General features: G+C 35.5%; 1 protein-coding gene across 3 annotated transcripts in view; it reads right to left on the reverse strand.

Moving 5' to 3' along the window:
- The window catches only part of DNAJC13 (DnaJ heat shock protein family (Hsp40) member C13), a 102,844-nt gene that overhangs the window by 29,856 nt on the left and 53,344 nt on the right, over positions 1 to 19,644 (reverse strand). For all 3 annotated transcript variants that reach the window (XR_002122727.1, XM_019632254.1, XM_019632253.1), the window contains 14 exons: positions 19,082 to 19,185; positions 18,338 to 18,497; positions 17,041 to 17,103; positions 15,795 to 15,896; positions 14,222 to 14,326; positions 13,241 to 13,443; positions 12,112 to 12,196; positions 8,749 to 8,903; positions 8,149 to 8,194; positions 6,122 to 6,276; positions 4,576 to 4,777; positions 3,066 to 3,181; positions 2,442 to 2,520; positions 930 to 1,065 (listed from right to left, as the gene is read on the reverse strand). Coding sequence is in view for 2 of the 3 variants with exons in the window: in XM_019632254.1 (XP_019487799.1) it covers positions 930 to 1,065; positions 2,442 to 2,520; positions 3,066 to 3,181; positions 4,576 to 4,777; positions 6,122 to 6,276; positions 8,149 to 8,194; positions 8,749 to 8,903; positions 12,112 to 12,196; positions 13,241 to 13,443; positions 14,222 to 14,326; positions 15,795 to 15,896; positions 17,041 to 17,103; positions 18,338 to 18,497; positions 19,082 to 19,185 (1,711 nt within the window). In the remaining variant the exon portion in view is untranslated. The remainder of the gene's footprint in view (positions 1 to 929; positions 1,066 to 2,441; positions 2,521 to 3,065; positions 3,182 to 4,575; positions 4,778 to 6,121; positions 6,277 to 8,148; positions 8,195 to 8,748; positions 8,904 to 12,111; positions 12,197 to 13,240; positions 13,444 to 14,221; positions 14,327 to 15,794; positions 15,897 to 17,040; positions 17,104 to 18,337; positions 18,498 to 19,081; positions 19,186 to 19,644) is intronic.

Consider the following 19,644-nt stretch of genomic DNA (forward strand, 5'->3'; position numbering starts at 1 on the left):
GCAAAAATGAATCAATTAATCATTACTCTCTAATGACCCAACTGCTGTTCCCTCCAATTCATTCTTAAACTGCAACTCCACTTGTCATCAATTACCTAGCAGTCCTCACCTGCTTATCTCAGATCCCCACTGTCCTCTCTTCCTTTTCTTCCAAAGTCATCCTACAGAGCAAATGACGTCCCACTTTGTGAGGTAAGCCAAGGTTGGTTCCCAAGCGAATGGACACCGGCCATATTGAACCTAACTCCCCACCACAAGGTCTTTAAAGTGTTCAACATACTGCCAGCTTTTTGGCTGCTACCATTAGGGCTACTGCAAATGGCCCTGCAAACACGCTGGAAATTGCCAATTACCCTGTACCCTGTGATCACAACTATTTCACCTACAATAGTGTTTTTCAAACTGAGGATTTTGAGAGCTACCATAGGAAATAAGAGGTGTGAAGAGAAGTATATGGTCACTTGAAAAGTTTCTATTGCTTTTTAAAGACCAGAACACTCTTGGCATTTTCAACTTTCAGAGACTTTTAGAGTCATGACAGGCACAGTCTTTCCGTGTGTGATTTAAGAACATTAAACGATCCTTAGATTCTGGATCCATCTTAGATCTCATTTAATATGTTTGCTGCTAAATAGCTAAACACAAAAACTAACCAAGAACCTCCAAGGAACGCAAATGTCCTTCAGGAAGGAATAATGAAACCTTGTTGGAAATGCAAAACATTGAAAAACATAGCTAAGAAGTGGGAGGTACAACAAAACAAACAACATTTTGGGCTTTCTTATGAAAAACTACTCTTTTGCTGTATCTAAAATGTGATTCCAAGGGTTTGCAATAATAATTATAAATCTATTCAAGTATGATGTAGAAACAAGTAACATGGTAGAATCAGCTGGAGGGAAGTTAAAATTTGAGAACACATGCCTCACCTTCTTTATGACGGTTGAAGAGGATACTCTGTGTTTTCAGAATTAAAATTATATTCTCTGGATCTGGTCCATCCACTATTTTTGCTGATTTGGTACATAAAAATTCATATGCTTTATTGACTTTTTCAAACATATCCTGTAGTAACCAAAGATAATTAACTTTTAATTTGGAATATTTGAAAGCACAACTTAAATAGAACACAAGAGGTTTGTATTTTATCAATAACTTCTTCAGTTATTATTTTCTTTTGCTTTTCTACATTAAGGAATTCATTCCAACTGTCATCTAGCTGCTATACTTTGAAGGTGAAACTTTTCCCCCAAATAGCTGTACAATGATCTCAATACCATTTACTGAAAATTTCTTCATTGGTTTATACCATAAATACTATACTAAAATACACACCAGAGGCAGTTTCTAAGTTGTTATAAAAATAATTACATGACCTACTGTTTACTGAGTACTGTGGTAGGCACTGTGCTAAGTGCTATATATACCTTATCTCATTTAATCCTCAAAACAGGATGTGAGGTGTTAACTATTATTATTATTCTCGTTTTAGATGATGTTCAATTACTTCCCTAAAGTTACAAAGTCAATTGGTGATAGAGCTAATACATCCAGATCTAATTCCTAAATCCATTTTCATAAACTACTACCCTATATTATGCTCCTTGATCTATATGCTGATTCTTGTGCTAGCGTCGTATTGTTTTACTGTTGTAGCGTTCTAGGGTATTGTAACATCTGGTAAGTCTAGCAATTTAATACTGATTTCAAAATTTCTTCCTATCTTGATTGTTTTCTCTCCTAGATGAAACTGAATTGCTAAACATTTCTCAAAGGCTTCTGATTTAAAATGTGTTTAACATACAAAAGTGGCATCTTTTCAATATTTTCTTGCCATTCAGGAATACTGTCTCTAAAAACAACACTGAATCAGTGGAAATTACTCCAAGTTTCTAGCAATTGAGTATTAGTCCTACTTTTAATGGTTCTTATTTTATTTCATCTTTTAAATCTCCATTGGTACCTTCCAGGAGGAATTTGGAAGAGGCAGGGTTGGGAATGCTGGCAACGGATGAGTGTAAGTCTGAACCAAAATTTCTACTTTTTCAGTTAAAGTGACAAGGAGTTGGATATAATTTTGAAAAAAAAAATTACCCAAAGCAACCTTGATGGCAATGGCATCACCTATAAATGAATTAAATTCAACCACATTCCTAACTTTCAACTATTCATGTGTATTGCACATTCGAGTCAATTCTCAAACAGACACGGGTAAGGAGAGAGAATAAACTCCCTAAATTACTAGTAACGACGACAGTCCTTTTGATAACCTTAGGGAGAACCATTCATACAGAAACTGTGGGCTAGAAGTGAATTAAACACACATTGGGCATGTATTATGAAGCCAATACTGGCACAGAGGAGGAGTATATCTTTTCTCTAATAGTAATAGAGCAAAAGGAAGTCAACCCAAAAGCCCCGATTCCAGAGGCATTACATACCCTGCCTTCTGGATTCTTATCAGGATGGTACTTCTGGGCAAGTCTGAAGTAAGCTTTTCTAATCTTGCTCTCATCATGCCTGTGAAATAGGAAAACTTTATGAACACGGTAAGGTACACGAAAAAAACATTTGCAATCACATAGAATGGTATTTTAAGAACCTCACTTTTATTGTATATGATCATATATTAGGTACCAAATTAAACCAGTTAAGGTTTAAGATTATTCCTTCTACATTATCTTTATATATGAAAGATAAAACCCAACTTTTCCCTATGCAAGGTTATCATTCACTTCCAATTACAAAACCATATTTGAGGTTTGAAGAAGAAATCTTTTTAAAACTTATTTTACAAAATACCACTTTGAGCTCTATAATTCTAAGTTATTTTAACTATCAGCCTTGCTGAAAATGTACAAATTCAGTCTATATTTAAGAAAATGCCTTTTAAACTATTTTTCTTTCATGTATCTGTTCTACTATAAAACTTCACTGATAAAGTGAATCTGCAGTCTTTCCTAAGCATCTGTCATTTAGTGTCCTAGGCATATTGCTATCAAATCTCTTCCCCACACATAACAAACTGCAAGAGGAAAGGGGAAGATACTACTGAAAATACTCACGGCCCCTGTCCTTGAGGGAGGTTGAGCACTTCATAAGCATCATCTATTGACATAGTCGGTGGCTTCTTTTCTACTTCCTTCTTCCAGGCATCAAGAGTATCTTTTAGAAGCTTAACCTTAAAGACAGGATTAAAATTTGTATCTATTAAAATAAAAGCATTTCAGAATATAATTTTAAAGTTATATCCTTGTTTTATGTTTGTTTAAATAGACATTTCTAGGCTACCCAATTAACAGCTTTCTGAAATACAAATAACCAAAATCTCCTTCTTAGCATTGTTGAAAAATTAGGTAGCAAGGTCTTTGTTACAGGGCTATATTCCTCTATTTTTTTAAGTGATATTTGATCAACGTTCAGAAAGTACAGAAAACTTTGAAATTAGTAGATAATACACTGTAGGAAGAAAGAAAGCAATATACGGTGGCATGCTTTTCAAGGTGATCTGTATGCTGGCATTCAAACAAACATAAGGGACAGTGAACACAAGGGACTCTGGGTAGCGGGTAAGAAGAGAGCTGACGTTTACTGCAGGCCTATATGCCAAGGGGCTAGGTGCTTTACAGGCGTGGCAGATTTAATTCTTGTATACAATTTCAGTAATACATGAAAATATTAATATTTTGAGAGACAGCTATGTGTTTCCCATTTAATAAGTGATGGAGTTGGATTCAAACCTAGGTCTGACTAAAAAGCCCATATATTTTCTCCTATCTCACGTTGAATCCAGAACAAGTAGCCGAGTCTACTTGCCTTCATTTGGTCACAGCACGGTAAAGAGGCAGTGCCTGGTGGTATAAATGGCAATTGTTCTGAAATCTTTTGATGGTAAGGATAATGGTACACCCTCTGCTATAGTAACAGACCAACATGGGTGCCCAGGCCTACTTCACCCCAGGCTTCCAGTAGATATCCCAGGGCTCAGCTTGGAGGGGTCCCCAGGGCACTGTGGACAGGCAGACAGCAGGTACTACTTCACAAATAATAAGTCACACTTCCTGCCTCACGTGTGTGCCAGGAATTATGCTATGTTTTTTATGTGAATTCTCACTTAATCTTCCTATGAGATAGTTGTTATTATTAGTAGTAGTACTATTACCATAATAGAGGCTTGGGGGTGTCCAGCAATGTACTAAATGTTATATAATGGCCAAACTGAGACTCAATCCCACACTGCCCAACTCCAACATCTGAGCTTAATCAATCCGCTATAAAGACAAGCTTCCACCAAGCTATTATAGTATATAATTGTGTTAGATACATGAAATTAAGTCTGTTTCATTTTTGTCACAAAAGATCAAGATTGTAAAGTTCCTAATACTCTTTCAAAAAATTATCTTTCAGTTTGGGCTGTACCTGAATATACTGAACTACACTCAGAGTTATACAAGCCTAAGAGAGAACATTAAAGGAGCTATTATCCTCCTTATCACAGAAGGAAGAAATACCCAGAGGTGAGATTAGAGGTTATTTTTGTAATTTCAGAAGGCACAAATTAATCTGCTGACTTACCGGGTCTTTAATTGGCCAATCTGGAAACCGGAGTGTATCACAAAGTTGTTTGAGGTAATAAATATTACAAAATAATTCATTTTCCAGTTGTGGATAGTTGATAACCGGGATGGGACAATATTGATAAAGTGCTCTCGTGTTACTCTGAAGACGAGGTGTGAAATCAGCAAGATGGGCAGCAATCTTCTCGATCATGAGGCGCCTACAATTATAAAAATCTCCAAGCTTTAGAAGAGATTATTGACTTTAAAGAAAAGGTCAAGACAGGTAATCATGCAAGCTAATTAATTATATGTATCTTCTTTAGAGTAACTCAATTATTGGCCTCCAATAAGAGCTTGCAAGAATGTTACTCAGGGTATTCTAAATGTATTGTATAAAAACTCTCAATGGATATAAAATTATTCGTAATACCTATCTACAAAGAAGACCATCGAGAAAAATGCTGACATTACCAGTCCTTCCTACTGAAAAATCAGTCATGAGATGGTCAAACGGTATGAAATCTGTCTGCACAAGAACACAGCCAGGGAACTCAAATTGGCTCCCATCCCAAAGAGGCTCGCTGCATGGTATTTATTTTAGTTAACTCACCACAATCTGGGATCTGGCTCCCAGCTAAGCAGAAGCTTGATTTGATCAGCACTCAGAGAGCTACATCTTTTAGATGGGGACTCGTTAATCAATCTCAGGAGAAAAATATTACACAGAAAAACTGTGTTGTGAATTTATTCCTAAACACTTTTTCCTGAGAAATATGATTAGCATAAAGAATATATTCAAATTGGTGGCTAGCACAAGCCTATACCTAGCAGAGAAGCCAAATGATAGCCAGCAGGTGGCGCTGTGAGTGTGCAGTCAGCCAGAGGAGAGTGAATAGCTGACTAAAACAACCTGCCATCCAGCTGAGGACTGAGGTGCTCTCCACAAGGAGGTAGCCTTGACACTGCAACCGTGCAGTGCCAAGCCTTTCCTGAACGGAGCCTGTCTGGACACTGACATCTGCTCCTGAGCTTCTCCTTTTTCTTGGTTTCCGCAGGATTTTCCTGTCGCATTCCCTCCTCCTAATAAGGACATTTTTGGGGGAATGCTAACCTCCAGGTTAAGGTCAAAATGTGCTGGCCACAGAGCCATCCTTCTAAAATGATTTTGAGAATCTCTGGTCTGATCCATTATATGTGGGCATAGTTTTTTAAATTAGAGGAATACAGTTCTATTTCCAAATATCCAGGAGGTGTGTCTTGATTTTATCCCTATAAATTCCATACATACGTATTCATTGCCTAAAATTTTACCAGTTCTACAAATTGATTTAAGAAGCACCAGTGGTAAGAAAAAAAAAGCTCTCCCCTTACATAAAGCTCATTCAGTCACAGCAATTTTGTCAAATCATGTTAGAATAGGAAAATGCTTACGGCCTTGTCATTTGATTTGGCACCAGTAACTACTGAAGCTTTAGGTTATGCAACTAGAGAAGCAGCTCTTTTAACAAGAGTCAAACCAGATAGCAAGACACCAAGATTCTGGGTATCAACTGACTATTTACCTCATTTCACTGCTCCAGATGGCTTCTGGAGTGTCAAATTCTCCAAGGAAAATCTCGGAAAACTTTTCAGGCTCATAATTTTCTAAGTAACACACCATTGCTTCTGGTAGAATGTGCCCAAGTATACTCCTTTGAAAAATATCTTGTCCTTTTGTCTTTAAACCAAAACAAAATGTAGTCAGAAACACTAAAATGATCTTTCAGTTTTTTGATAAAATTATGATTAGCAAACACTAAGAAAAGAGAACAACTGGAACAAACTGCTTGTATGCTTTGGAAATTGACATAGAAATACGTATAGCACAATGTGAGTAGAAGGTGTCTGGTATAAACTCATGGTCTTGGCATGAGCTCAGCAGTGGAACTAAACCCTCCAGCCCTGCAGAAGTCTTAGCCTCCTCAGGGATCAGGTGCTGCCAACATTATTTAGGACGACTGGCCTTTGACCACGTATAACAGGACTGGACAACACAAGGAAGATGTGGCAAAGATTTACATCAATTATTCTGTTACATTGTTGGCTGCAGTTCCCACCTGTACCTGCTTCTGTTTTCAAAAACAAGTCAGTCCAGAAAATCAAGATCTTAGAGATCTGTCCTCATGAAGTGTGGCTAGAATTTAGATGGAGAATTTCTATTCACAGTAATTATAATTAACTATATTCAGAACGCCATATTCTCTGGCTGGTCACAGGGAGTCAGGGTAATGATCATACTTAATCATACTAAATTTTTAAACTCATTGCTTTACCTGATGGAAATAAAACCTAAAGACTATAAATACTTTCTTATTTCCTTCTAGGCAAACTGAGGATACTTTATTTCTCTAGGATATGACAAAGAGATGGGAAAAAACCCAGACATGGTTTTACCACTTAGTGCAAAGAAAAACAAGACAATGCATATTTTCAGGCTTTTTGGTAATAAAAGTCATAAATTCACTATCTGTTAAACTTTTGGGTGAAGAATTGCTTTAGGATACTATCACTTGGTAATCCCTGCATCCAGAGCTGTGCTGTAGTTACTCAAAATATTGTTTGGAGAAATGACATATATGGTTTCTCATATTATAAAATTTGAAAAAAGATTACATGCATAACTGCATAGAAAAAAGGGGGGAGAAAAGAATGTCAAAAATGCCTAAAGCTACATTAAGTGGTAGCAGTAGAGACAACTTTTAAAAAAACTTTTTTATATTCTTATTTTCTATTGGTATAAAGCTGTGAAAATTACACTGCCACGGGCATCATGGCATTAACATTATTAGACAGATTACTTTCTTGGACTTCACTGGCTTCTGTATAAAACACACCATTTGGTCTAGCAACTACTGTCAAACTGGTATAACATTCCTTGGTTAGTCTCCTAAATGGTGGTCTGGTTTTGATTTATTCTTCTGCTCTCATTAAAACCTGAAAACCAACGCTCCATGAAAAGCCTAACAAAATTTGAAACACCCTTCAGTTACGTGTTGACAATAAATATCTCTGCAAATGTAGGTATAAAGTTTCAAGTTGTCAAGTCTACCTTGATAAATCTCATCTTTTGCTTGATTCCTAACTTTCTTCCTCAGTAAAATGGTAAGAACACTTAAGAGCACCTGAAAAGTGCTTCAAAAAAGAAACTTAGCACTTCTGTTACCTTGATCTGAACAAAAACAAAGTTGAAGTCTTACTGAATGTCAGCTGACTCTATGAGACTTGGGTATATAATGAATTATTCATGAAAATTACAAATCCAAACTTTACACAAAGGGAACAAGTTATATTCACAGTGGTGTCAGGTTTATAATTCACATCTTCAATTTCAATATTAAGTTCAATGGGCAACATTTACTGTCATTTAAAAAATATAGGCTTAGACTTCCTATGTTCAAGGTACCACAAGGAAATCTAAAAAAATGAATAAAACAACACCTGCCCTCAAGTGCTTATAATCTAGTAAACATATATATAGTGCAGGAAACTTTGTTGCTAAGACACTTTACCCAGTATTACATTATACATTCAGAGGATTCACCTGGCTTACCTCCTCTGACTTGAAAGCCTGTTTGGTATGACTGTACTTCAAAAATCTAGGAAAAAAAAATTAAATTACTCATTAGATAGAAGAACTAATTGAGATTTAGTAACCTTAGTTTTCTAAAGATAAGGTCTTTACATATAAATAAAAGCCATAAAAGGCAACTTGTAAATCCATATCCCCAAAATGTTTAATTTTTAATTAAGACAAGAACTTAAGTGAATTAGAAAGATTTTTAAATTATGGCCATATAAGGTTATGTAATAATGTGAAAAATTATCCAATTTCAAGGAAACAAGTAATATGTAAAAGTGTACATACAGTATGAATATATGGTTACATTAAATATGTACATTAAAATACTAGATAAAATTCTTAATGTTCGATGTGTAAAGTGGTGTAATACTGAGATTTTTCCCCCTATTCTTCTAATTTCCAAATTTTCAGACATATTACTTTTATAATAAAAAACTTAATAAAAGCAATGTTGTACTCTCTCTCTCTCTCTCTCTCTCTCTCTCACACACACACACACACACACAAACTCAATCTGTCCATGTAGAATTCAAATAATAATTTAAAATAGGTTATCATTGGACTTCTTACCGAGCAACAGGAAGCACATTGGAACCTGTATACATCATAATGAAGAAAAATACTCCACTAAGATAAAGACGAGGTAACTGTGGGTTATCTTGCATGATATGGCATAACAAAATAGCAACCTTCTCAACAAGGATAGGGTCAAAGGTCAGCAGTAGCTAAAAAAAGAAATAAAATGTTTTTGTTATCAGGTTATAAAAAACTTGCAATATCATCATTCATTTATAAATTTCCTGTGCTGAGGTTATAGTTTCTTATATGTAGTGAGTTACAAAATAAAAACCCATGGAATTCAGTAAGCTTGTCTACTAGAATGTAAAAAGATTTGAATAATGATTCCTTTTACATTTAATGCGGAGATAGTAAAATACTGAGAATTGATTAAAACTTATTCAGAGAACACCCAGACATCACCCTGAAGATGTTCTGTCATGATTCTAGGTAAAATTGTTTCTTGTGCAGAAATCTTTCTGAGTGGACTCCTCCTTAATGACAAAAGAAAAAAGAAAAGCAGCTCCGCTTTGGGTTATTTTCAGTTCTGCTGAGTGGACATGTAGCATCCTCCAAAGAGTACTGGAGAACTCAAGGAGCAGAGCAGAGAACACTATCGGTAAAATAGCACTAACCCATAGCTCTACAAGGGCAGGTGGAAGGCAAGAGGGTAACTGAATGCCAGCAGGACTTCTATTACCAGAAAGTACTAAAAGATGTAGTCTCCAGAAACTTGAGCTGCGGTACTGAAGAGAATATCTGGGATCACAGTAATCAATCTGGGCTAATAAAAAAAATCATACAGTACTGCTATGAATAAACACCTGATAAAGTAATTTGGTAAGTTTTATCTTAATAAAAGTGGAATTTCAACTTTCTATAAACAATTACTTCCAAAGAATCCCCAATTTGGGATCCAGTGCTACTAGCAAACAAACAAAAAACAAACAAACAAAAAAATTACAGTAACAAGAGTAAGTACTATCTCAGATTAGGAGTTCAAAGGTTTAAATTCAGATATGAGACTGAATAGCCATGATGTCTTATGTAAATATTTTAAATTTCTCTGTGTTTTGGGGTCATCTGTTCAACCAGGTATTTCGATGAAATGTTTAGTACTATGACATATTTTACAAAGGGAAAACTGAGATATGGTAACACAGAATTTTCCCTAGTGTTAAAGGTGGTTGTAATTCAAGACTTGACATCACTTTAACAAAAAAATGGGAATTAGGCAAAACCCCAAATAACTGAAATTGTGATTGCACCAGAGAACTAGGACATTCACTGGTATCTCAGTGGCACCTTAGACTACTCTAAAAATTCTGAAGCTGTATCAAATAGTAAAACTGCTAATTGCTCTTAAAGTCAAGTCAAGTCCAGAAATCTGTACCAACCAATACAGGTAATGTTCCTAAAAACTACTACTGCCTATCTGTGCTTAGCCAGAATAAGGTCTTCCAGAATACGGAAAATTAAGGAAAAACAAAACAGCATCTAAAAAACATTTTTTGAACTCAGTATTAAAAATATACAGGAGGCAGGCCAGCCGAGTGGCTCAGTTGGTTAAGAGTTAGCTTAAGAGCGCGAGCTCTGAGCAACAGCACCGCTGGCTCCATTCCCACATGGGCCAGTGACACTGTGCCCCAGCTGAGCTGCCAATAGGTGGCAGGATGGCTCAGCTGGTGAGAGGACGTGCTCCTAACAAGATTGCCTGTTTGATGGTGGGCTTTGCCCATCCGCAACTAAGACTGAACTCGGCACCTTGAGCTGAGCTGCCGCCCGGATGGCTCAGTGGATACAGCGTGCGCTCTTAGCAACAAGGCTGCTGGTTCGACTCCTGCATGGGATGGTGGCTACGCCCACCCACAACTAAGATTGTAACACAGCACTTTGAGCTTAGAGGCCACGAGCTGCCAACAGGCAGCCAGATGGCGACTGGCACCCTCCACAACAAAGACTGAAAAACAACAACTTGGCTGGTCTCTCTCCCCAATTCCCCAACAATATTCCCCTCCCCAATTCTCCAATTTAAAAAAATGTATGTATGTATAGGAAGCATATATAGTTTAAAGCAGCTAGATTTATCAATAAAAATTTTCTCTGAAATCATTTTAATTGTTTGGATATTACTAAAAATTTTTGGTTAATTAAACTAGATCTTTCCCTCCCCAAAACTTCATGTTATGCTGACCACAGCTCTCAAAATTTGTTTTTCAGTCATCCTTTCCTCGCCTGAAATTCAACAGTGTTTGCATTTACTTCTTTCCCTTCAGCCTTGGAAAAACATTCGGGAGAGGTCAATTTTCCAGGCACGGTCCTTTATCTACATGCCGAGAGGGTCCAAAATAGCAAACAAATCCCCTCCTTGCACCGAACGCAGCCGCAGTCCTCTCGGCTGGGGTGGTAGTGGGTTTTAATAAGCAATAACTGTAGTGCACTGGCATTTAAGCATCTGAACAGAAATGCCCACAGCACAAAAGCATACAAATTCTGAAATGCAGGTATGCTTAAATAACAGAAGCTGGGGGGGAAAAAAGCTGACAGGGCACTGTCACTGTATTCAGTCTTTTTTCATTAGCAGTGACTTACACAGGCACTTACGTATCCGTGAATGCAAAAATACGCAAGCAAACTCTTCTCTCCCTTTTCACACCAATGGACAACTGATAGGTACAAATGGCACAAGTTACTGGCATATATTTTAAAGTCACACCACGTGTGGTTAATATTAAAAATGGATTTGACAACAGAATCTTCAACCAACAGGAGGAAATCAGTGACCAGAAATCTCTGGGATCTGACTTATTTGGGTTGAATTATCATCTGGAGTTTAGGGAGCTTAATTCCCGAAGAGCAGAATAATGAGAAGAAAAGCTACGTTAGTATGTCCCACATAGCTCCAGCTCAATGCTTTGGGTCAGCTGCTAACCATGAGAACATAGCTGAGAAGAGTCCGGCTCTGAGGCAAGCAGGTGAGATGGCTGCTTTTGTAAGCCGTAGCCCGCCACTCCACATCTGTGGCCCGCTGGCATGCTTCCCAGCGTTCCCAACATCAACCTGCACCACAGACTCGAGTCCCTTCCAGTTATTACAGTGGTGTGATTTTAAGAACAGATAATAAATAAAACCTTCTGAGAATAATTCTGGAGTCTGGAGGCTCCTATGTTTAGCTTCTTAAATACGCTATCTTCCACAGGATATTCAGAGTATCAACACAATTAGGAGTAAGTGAAATAAATGCAATTAAGGGTCAGGCTTTTTGAAAATGGAATAGACTACAATAAAACAAAGACTGGGGCTCCTAGTAAAATTAAATAAAGAAAAATGATTCTCCAAATACTGTTCCTAATTTGGTAACATGAAAGAACTCACCTGAATGATGTGAGGAAGGCAGGCGCCGTCTGACAGCAGTCTTTTCACTCTGGGTAAAGGCCGAATGATGGCGTTGTCCTGATCCCTGGAAATATTTTCTAAGGTCAGCTTTTAATGTATTTATTAAAGTTTGTATGTTCAGAGCATAAGGCATTCTACTAGGCACGAAGCATGTTACCTTACTTTTTTGTTAATGAAGGCTAAGCTCTCAAACAGCTGGGAACATGATTATGTGTTTTGGTTTAAATCTATTTGGCTGCTTAATATCACTTCATTTCCTTCCATAAGATTCCTTGAAAAACAGTATCCTAGAAGAGCCAAAGACTCTTATTTATTATTTAATTGATTAAACTTGGTGTTGTCCAACAGTGTCAGTGGATATTTCCCCCCAAAGGGCATATGAAATTTTGTCACATAAATTTAAGTCTTAATTTCACTACTCTCAGTATTTTTCAAATATAGCCTTAATTTTAGACCTACATTACTTCTAAATACAATTATATGGTTTCAAGTCTGACCTGAATTTTAAAGAGAACTGGAACCATGAAAGCCCTCAAGTGTTATAAAATTGACAATTTTTCAATAATTTCCATCACAAAATGTCTTTAGTATAGTAATAAAACAAAAAGATGTATACACAAATATTTTATAAAGACTGAAAAGTTCCATTCAAGGGTCACAATTACTGTTATCACTGGATAACAGACTTTCACCTTCACTAGTCAAGTGGGGCGAGATGTGGGCCTGGACTCATGTTCTCACACTAGAAGGGACTAACCTGACAGACCCAGGAGCTGGCACTCACCACTGTCCACAAACTGCAGTATGTTTGTATCAAAAGTTCATAATGATTCACATGAATGGCAAATGTTAATTTTTGCTAGAATACAACAAGTTTTAATTTTGTAACATTATTTGAAGTCTCCCAGAGAAAGCTGTTTAGCTACTTTATCAATATAATTTGCAAATTATTTATATTTTAGCATTCCCCCAAGGCCACAAATGAACATCTTTGCTGTAAATCACCAGAGGAATCCCATGCCATCACCGAGGAAGCATCCATACAAGTGGGAAGAACAAGACGTTTAAGAGTCCCTGCTATTCGTGGAAATGTTCAATTACATTTTACCTGCTTGGAAAATATCCACACATTGTGATCAACATATTCAATATAAGGGTAGCAAGGTCAGTTTCATTTAGTACAGCCTGTCCACTGGCTAACAGACACCACTTAAGCTGAGGGATTGCCTGAAGTGGTCGCCATCCATCCATGCCCTGAGCCCAGCATCTGGTTTTTGCATTTAACATTCCTTTGGTCCACAATTCTTGCATCTAAACGAAAGCAAGCCATTACTATTACAGACAGAGTAAAATGAAACGATTTGCCAATGTTTTCTATTTTATAGTAAATACATACTAAACTATGAAATAAACATGGTAAGTTCTCTATTAAAGAACAACAAAGTTTTGTTGACAGGCCTTCAGGAACCCAAATTTGGCTATTAATGTAAGAAAATAACCATTTGGCTGGCTGGCCCAATTGTAGAGTATAAGAAATGCTGGAAAAATAAGAACAATAGGTGGAGTGTAAAATGACCAAAATATACAAACAGAGGGATTGATCGTCTATAAAACTATCGTTGGCTAAATTCCAATTCCAAGTGAGCCTGGGAGGCTGAGGAAGGGAAGGCAGGATCAAACGTCAGCAGATGTTAAGACAGAAAATGCCTTGGGACTGCACAAGCAATCTTTAAAGAATTTCAGGCTGCATATTAAAGCTTTCCCGTTCATTCTATACAGAAGCACTCTAGTTTGAAATAATTATTAAGGTAGCAACTGTTTACAAAATTCATTAAAAACCTGAGTGTGGCCTCCATAACAACTGCTTTTAAACAATACGGTTTTTGAAGACACGATTGTGTGTGTCTGTGTGTTTCTCTAGAAATGCAAGCCATCTAATCCTTCATGTGGAAATGGAATGGCAGAGCCCTTTGGAGCTGGTGACAGTAATTCAAATCAGTTTTAAAATATTCCAACATCTCTATGTGAGTTAAGCAGGGGGGGGGCATAAGAAAGGCCAAGACTTTCATGACAAGTTTGAGACACATACCTCATGAAATCCATACGGGCCACTTCTTTCTTTGTCTGCATTGCCAAAGTACCATTCCTTTTCACTCTCTCTCTTCATATCCGGAGCAGCTTCAATTACATTACTCTAAATTTTAAAAAGATTTAGTTATTTTTCAAGGCAGAAATTTAAGCAGGCAGATGTCATAAAAAGTCACACAGTACTAATTTCTTGGGCTTCTTCCATTAGCACTTAACCTGAAAATTTAAAAGACCTTATTTTAAGAGTTAAGAGTTAGATGCCTAACCTAATAGTCCAAAACACTGACTTCCTTAATAATATGCATTGGAAGTAAATGGGTACCTACATTCACCTGGCAATCTAAGCTAAATTCAAAGGTACATCGTACATTCCTAATGGTCATTAATAAATTCTCAGAGCACTAAAATTTTAATAACAAAGAATATTACAAATAACTATAAAAATAAACATATGCCATTAATCTTAAAACACAAGGCTCAAAATACTAAAGTTCTTCTTTTAAAGGAAAAGCTCATTCCAACTAAAAGTTTCAATAACCATCTGAGAGCTAAAATGCCAACAGGAAAGTTTTTAGTGGTTTTACACACTTGGTTTCAAGCTATCACCCTCAAAACAGATAATTCTCATAATTTCATACATCAATGTTTATAAAAATCTAAAATAGAAATTTTATGTAATTAGCGTATTTTATTAAAACATGGTTTTTAAATACTCTCATACCTATCAGTTTTTAGTTACTCATATAGAGAGGGATAGCAAAGTAGTTAAGAGAATAGACTTCTGGGTTCCAACTTTCGCTCTGTCCCGGGCAATACACCCTGTTCCTTAGTTTCCTCTAAAGGGAAACTAAATGGGAGGGGTGTTGGGGGATTTAAAGAGTTAATATATTCTGTGAACCAGAGAAGTACCTGATACACTGTAATGCTACACAAGCATTATGATTACTATTATCCATACCTAATAGAAAATGCCATATTCTAAATATTCAAACAGCACTTTTGTTCACATTCAGCCAAAATGTAACATGATACATCTCCTCACACCAGATTAAACAAAAATAAAACATAACACCAAAAAATAAAATAAAATAAAATCGCCAATGAGCTAAATACAGATCCCTTCTGTAAGTTCAGTATCAGAAAAAAAAGAGGCCTTTCAGTAGAGAGTAGCAGCTATATCCTCTTACTGGCTGGTTTCAATAAGGTCCCCATATATTCTCAGTGGTTGTCAATGCTAAACGTTCTAGCTACATAACTGATGAATACAGTGTAATTCCTAAAGGTCGCACTGTCTCAAAATAAGAAACATGAGAGATGCAGTTAACTTTAAAAGACAAGAGGCATTGGAAAAAGAAAACTGGACCATCACTGTCCATTTTTGGATTTTCTTTCAGTTAGTTTACCTTTTTCATGTGCCTCAATCTCCCGGGCATTGGCACTATCATAATTATTGGAGAAATACATTCATGGCCACGAATACTGACATATTTCCAGATTTTGATGATTCCTTTGACCCTAACATTATATACACTCCAAGAGTATTAAGCGTATAAAATCTAGATAAGCATACACACCTGCAGTGGTACTGTAGCTCGGCTTACATGGAGATGTGCAAGGGTAAGCAAGTCCACAAGGATTCGAATGCCATTTGAATCCATGAGATCCTTAACATTTTTCTAGAAGACAAAAACATGTTTACGTAATCTAAAATCTTTCTCTCCAGTAGATACTAGTATCTTTAAAGTCTCTCAAAGAAGAAAATATTTGGAATCTCTTCGGAAAAATTAACATACAACTGGTACTACTTGGTATTTTCATGATTTTGTGTTCAAGGAACATAAATTTAGATAAGAGCAGCAAAGCTATATTACAAAGAGATCACATAAAAAATTCTGACATAAATATATTTGGTGTAAAACAAAGCAAAATAAAAATAAGCAAACAAATTAAAGCCTGGCAGGAATAATATCCATGTGAGCTGTCTGGTTCTATAATTAGTCTGCATTTTACAAGGTCCTTTTGTTAATAAACAGATTATTCTATAATCAGAAATAAAATGATACATTAAAGATTTTTTTTAATGTTCCAGTATGTTTTTTGCAAACTTAAAATAAAACTGGTAACTTCTTACAAGTTAGGAAGAGATTATAATTTAAATTAAATTTTCCTAGGACCCATTAATTACAAAAACATTTTCATTATTTACTAAAAGTGAGAATAAAACTAAGCAAATTAGTGTCAGTATCAAAAATTTAATAAAAAACCTGCTGACTTCATTCTAAAATCATGCAATTGTGAATTAATGTTACATATATTACAACTATAAATTCTTATTAGAAACCTGCATGGACCTATTAAAATGTCTTAAAAAAGAAAACATGAAGAGCTCAAGTGATTCTTCATGTCTTCAAATTACCTAAAAATGTATATTGATAAATTAAAATGTATAGTGATAAATATATACATCACCTGAATGTACACTGATATATTAAAAACTTTTCATTTTATGTCAAGCATTTTACTTGAAATCTAATCCTAAAGATTCCCTAAAGAAAAAGCAGCTAATGACTTCACCCCTCATCATTCTTCACTTAGAATTTTATCATTATTTAATCAGTATCAATAATATTAAGGCAGAATATAAAGGGAAATTTAGCAAAATCTTTTTTTTCTAGGAATTGAGAGCACACAGAGCTTTCTGATCTAAAAAAAGAAAAGAATCATTACTGGATAATTAACTCACACTGTAATAATTTATCTTTTTGTTACATACTCATGTGACTTACTTAGAAATAGCATATTTATGCAAAAATACTGTACCTTATTAAGGATTAACTTGTTAAGGAAGAGGATCAATCTATCTCGTTCAAGTTTATCTGTGCACTATTGAAATAAATGAGAATTTTGTCAGAAGTGAACAAAAACACAAATTAAAATATCATTACTGAACAAAATCGCTCAACAGCCAATACGAAATAATGTCATCTTTTAAACATTAAGAGAATCAGACAAGACTGTCAACTATTATAATTCCTCAATATCTTATATTACCTGCAACTTTATATAACTTCTCTAATCTCCCAAGGCAGGCAGATATTTTAAGTCATAAAAATTACTTTAACATATAGCTTTAAGAATATATGTAAAAATTACAATAAATCAAATAATACTTCTGAATTAAGTAAATACTCTAAAGAATTGATTAATCTTGTTTCACATAAATCACATCATAATGAACAAAAACAAGATGGGAAATGCTAATGCCACAAGTACTCAAGTTCACTAGAATACACTGAATTAGAATTCAATAGTGCAATTTGGCGCAACAGCAAACAATAAGGCTTTTTACCCGGTTGTTATTTTCTAGGTATGTTGTGTGACCTTTTTCAGAATCACTTTTCTAATCTACAAAGTATGATTGACAGCTGAGGCGATTATAACAAGCATTGATAGCCATTTTCAAAATTGGTGAAATGGTTCTAAGGCAGTTCACTGAAATTTAAATTGTTAAGTGTCATGGAATGTTAACACAAATAAAGGAAGGAAGTGTATACACTGCAACAAGTAGGTACACTCAAATTTAAGCTACACAATGGATAAACTGATCAATTTGTTCTTTCTACCTACCATGCTCAAGTGTTAAGTGACAAACTTTCTAAAATTAAAAAAAAAAAAAATGTGCCAACTCAAGTTTCCCTTTTTTTGGTTATTATTGTAGTGCCAAAAAGTTTTATTATCATACATTTGAAATTTAGTATGCTAGGCATTATTTCAGATTTTTCCAAAATGGAAAACCAAAAGTACATACAACTCTAAAATTCACTATTCCTTTTACACACCTATCTCATCCATACTTTAAATTAAAGATTGGCAAATAGGTCACTAAAGCCGTTCAAAAGCAACAACTGAAAAATATAAAATGGCATGGACAGATACTAATCCATTAGTCATTTTCCTATGCATCTAACTTATATGTAAATAAGTACAATGTAAATTACAGAAAAACTCATGAAGTTATGGTAACAATGTGATCAAACAATTTAAATGTAGTTTTGAAAATTTCACATGTATCCCAATGACACTATCAAATAGCAGTTTCCTTAAATGATATCCTTACCCTCTCTAACATTCCAATGATATATCTTGTATCTGTAAAAGGTCCTATTTCTTCATGACATCTGCCATAAACAATAGCAAGGGCTTGTAAACATAAACACTTCATGTTTACTTTTGGAGTGAGCAGGAAACGATGATACAGCTCATTGAAAAATTCATACCTAGATTAAAAAAAAATTCAGTCGAGTTAGCCATGAAACTAACACTGAAAACAAATATACAGTAGTTCCAACCCCCCTATCCTTGGGGTTATTTCCAAGACCCCCAGTGGGTGCCTGAAACCAGATAGTACCGTACCCTACATATACTGTTTTTTTTCTATACATACATTATCTATGATAAAGTTTAATTTATAAATTAGGCACAGTAAGATTAACAACAAATAACTAGTAATAAAATAGAATTATAATATACTATAATAAAAACTTATATGAATATGGTTTCTCAAAATATCTGATAATGAATCTGACAATTGAGGTGGCTACTAAGTGACTAATGGGCAGACAGCACATACAGTGTGGATACACAAGACAAAGAGATGATTCACAGGACTGAGAGGGTGCATCACAAGATTTCATCATGCTACTCAAAATGGTGCCCAATTAAAAACTTACGAATTGTTTATTTCTGGAATTTTCCATTTAATATTTTCGGACTGCAGCTGACCCCAAGTAACTGAAACCACAGACAGTGAAACTGCGGATAAGGGGGGAACTACCGTAACAAGATATGAAGAGTAGCTTACGATCTCTTAATTGATCCACCTTCTTCATTCTCATCTTCCTCCAACAGTAATCTCAGGTAATAGTCTCCTATTTTGATTTCCTCTGCCAGGCACTCATATTTAACCTTTATTAATGAAAGCAAATTACATTATTTTCATTTATAATAGATTTTTGGCAACTTCCACATAGTCAGTTCTTAACTTCTGTTCAGAGTTTTCTTTTCTTGATAAGGCAGCTTTTAAATTCAGAAAAAAATCCATCATTTCTTAAAATATCTGGTAATTATTAATGCAACTATTTCAGTTAACTGTAAAGAGTCAGAATTACCAGTTTTAATATAAAACTTGATAAAAACTCACAGGAGTATACGGTGTCCATGAAAGGCTTAAGGGACAGAAGAGTCGAAATATGTTTAAGGGATAATCTGCTTCATCCCCTTCTTGGTTTGCCGTGACTAAGGAGTAAATGGTCCTGAGACCAGGCGGTCTGCCCAACTCACACAAGCTACTTAAGGTCTTCCCTCATCTCCCAACACATCAACTACATTTTATGATATATTTTTACACAGTATTCATTCTCTGTA

This window comes from Hipposideros armiger, unplaced genomic scaffold (genome assembly GCF_001890085.2).
Source record: "Hipposideros armiger isolate ML-2016 unplaced genomic scaffold, ASM189008v1 scaffold_1111, whole genome shotgun sequence".
In the NCBI taxonomy this organism is placed as follows: Eukaryota; Metazoa; Chordata; class Mammalia; order Chiroptera; family Hipposideridae; genus Hipposideros; species Hipposideros armiger.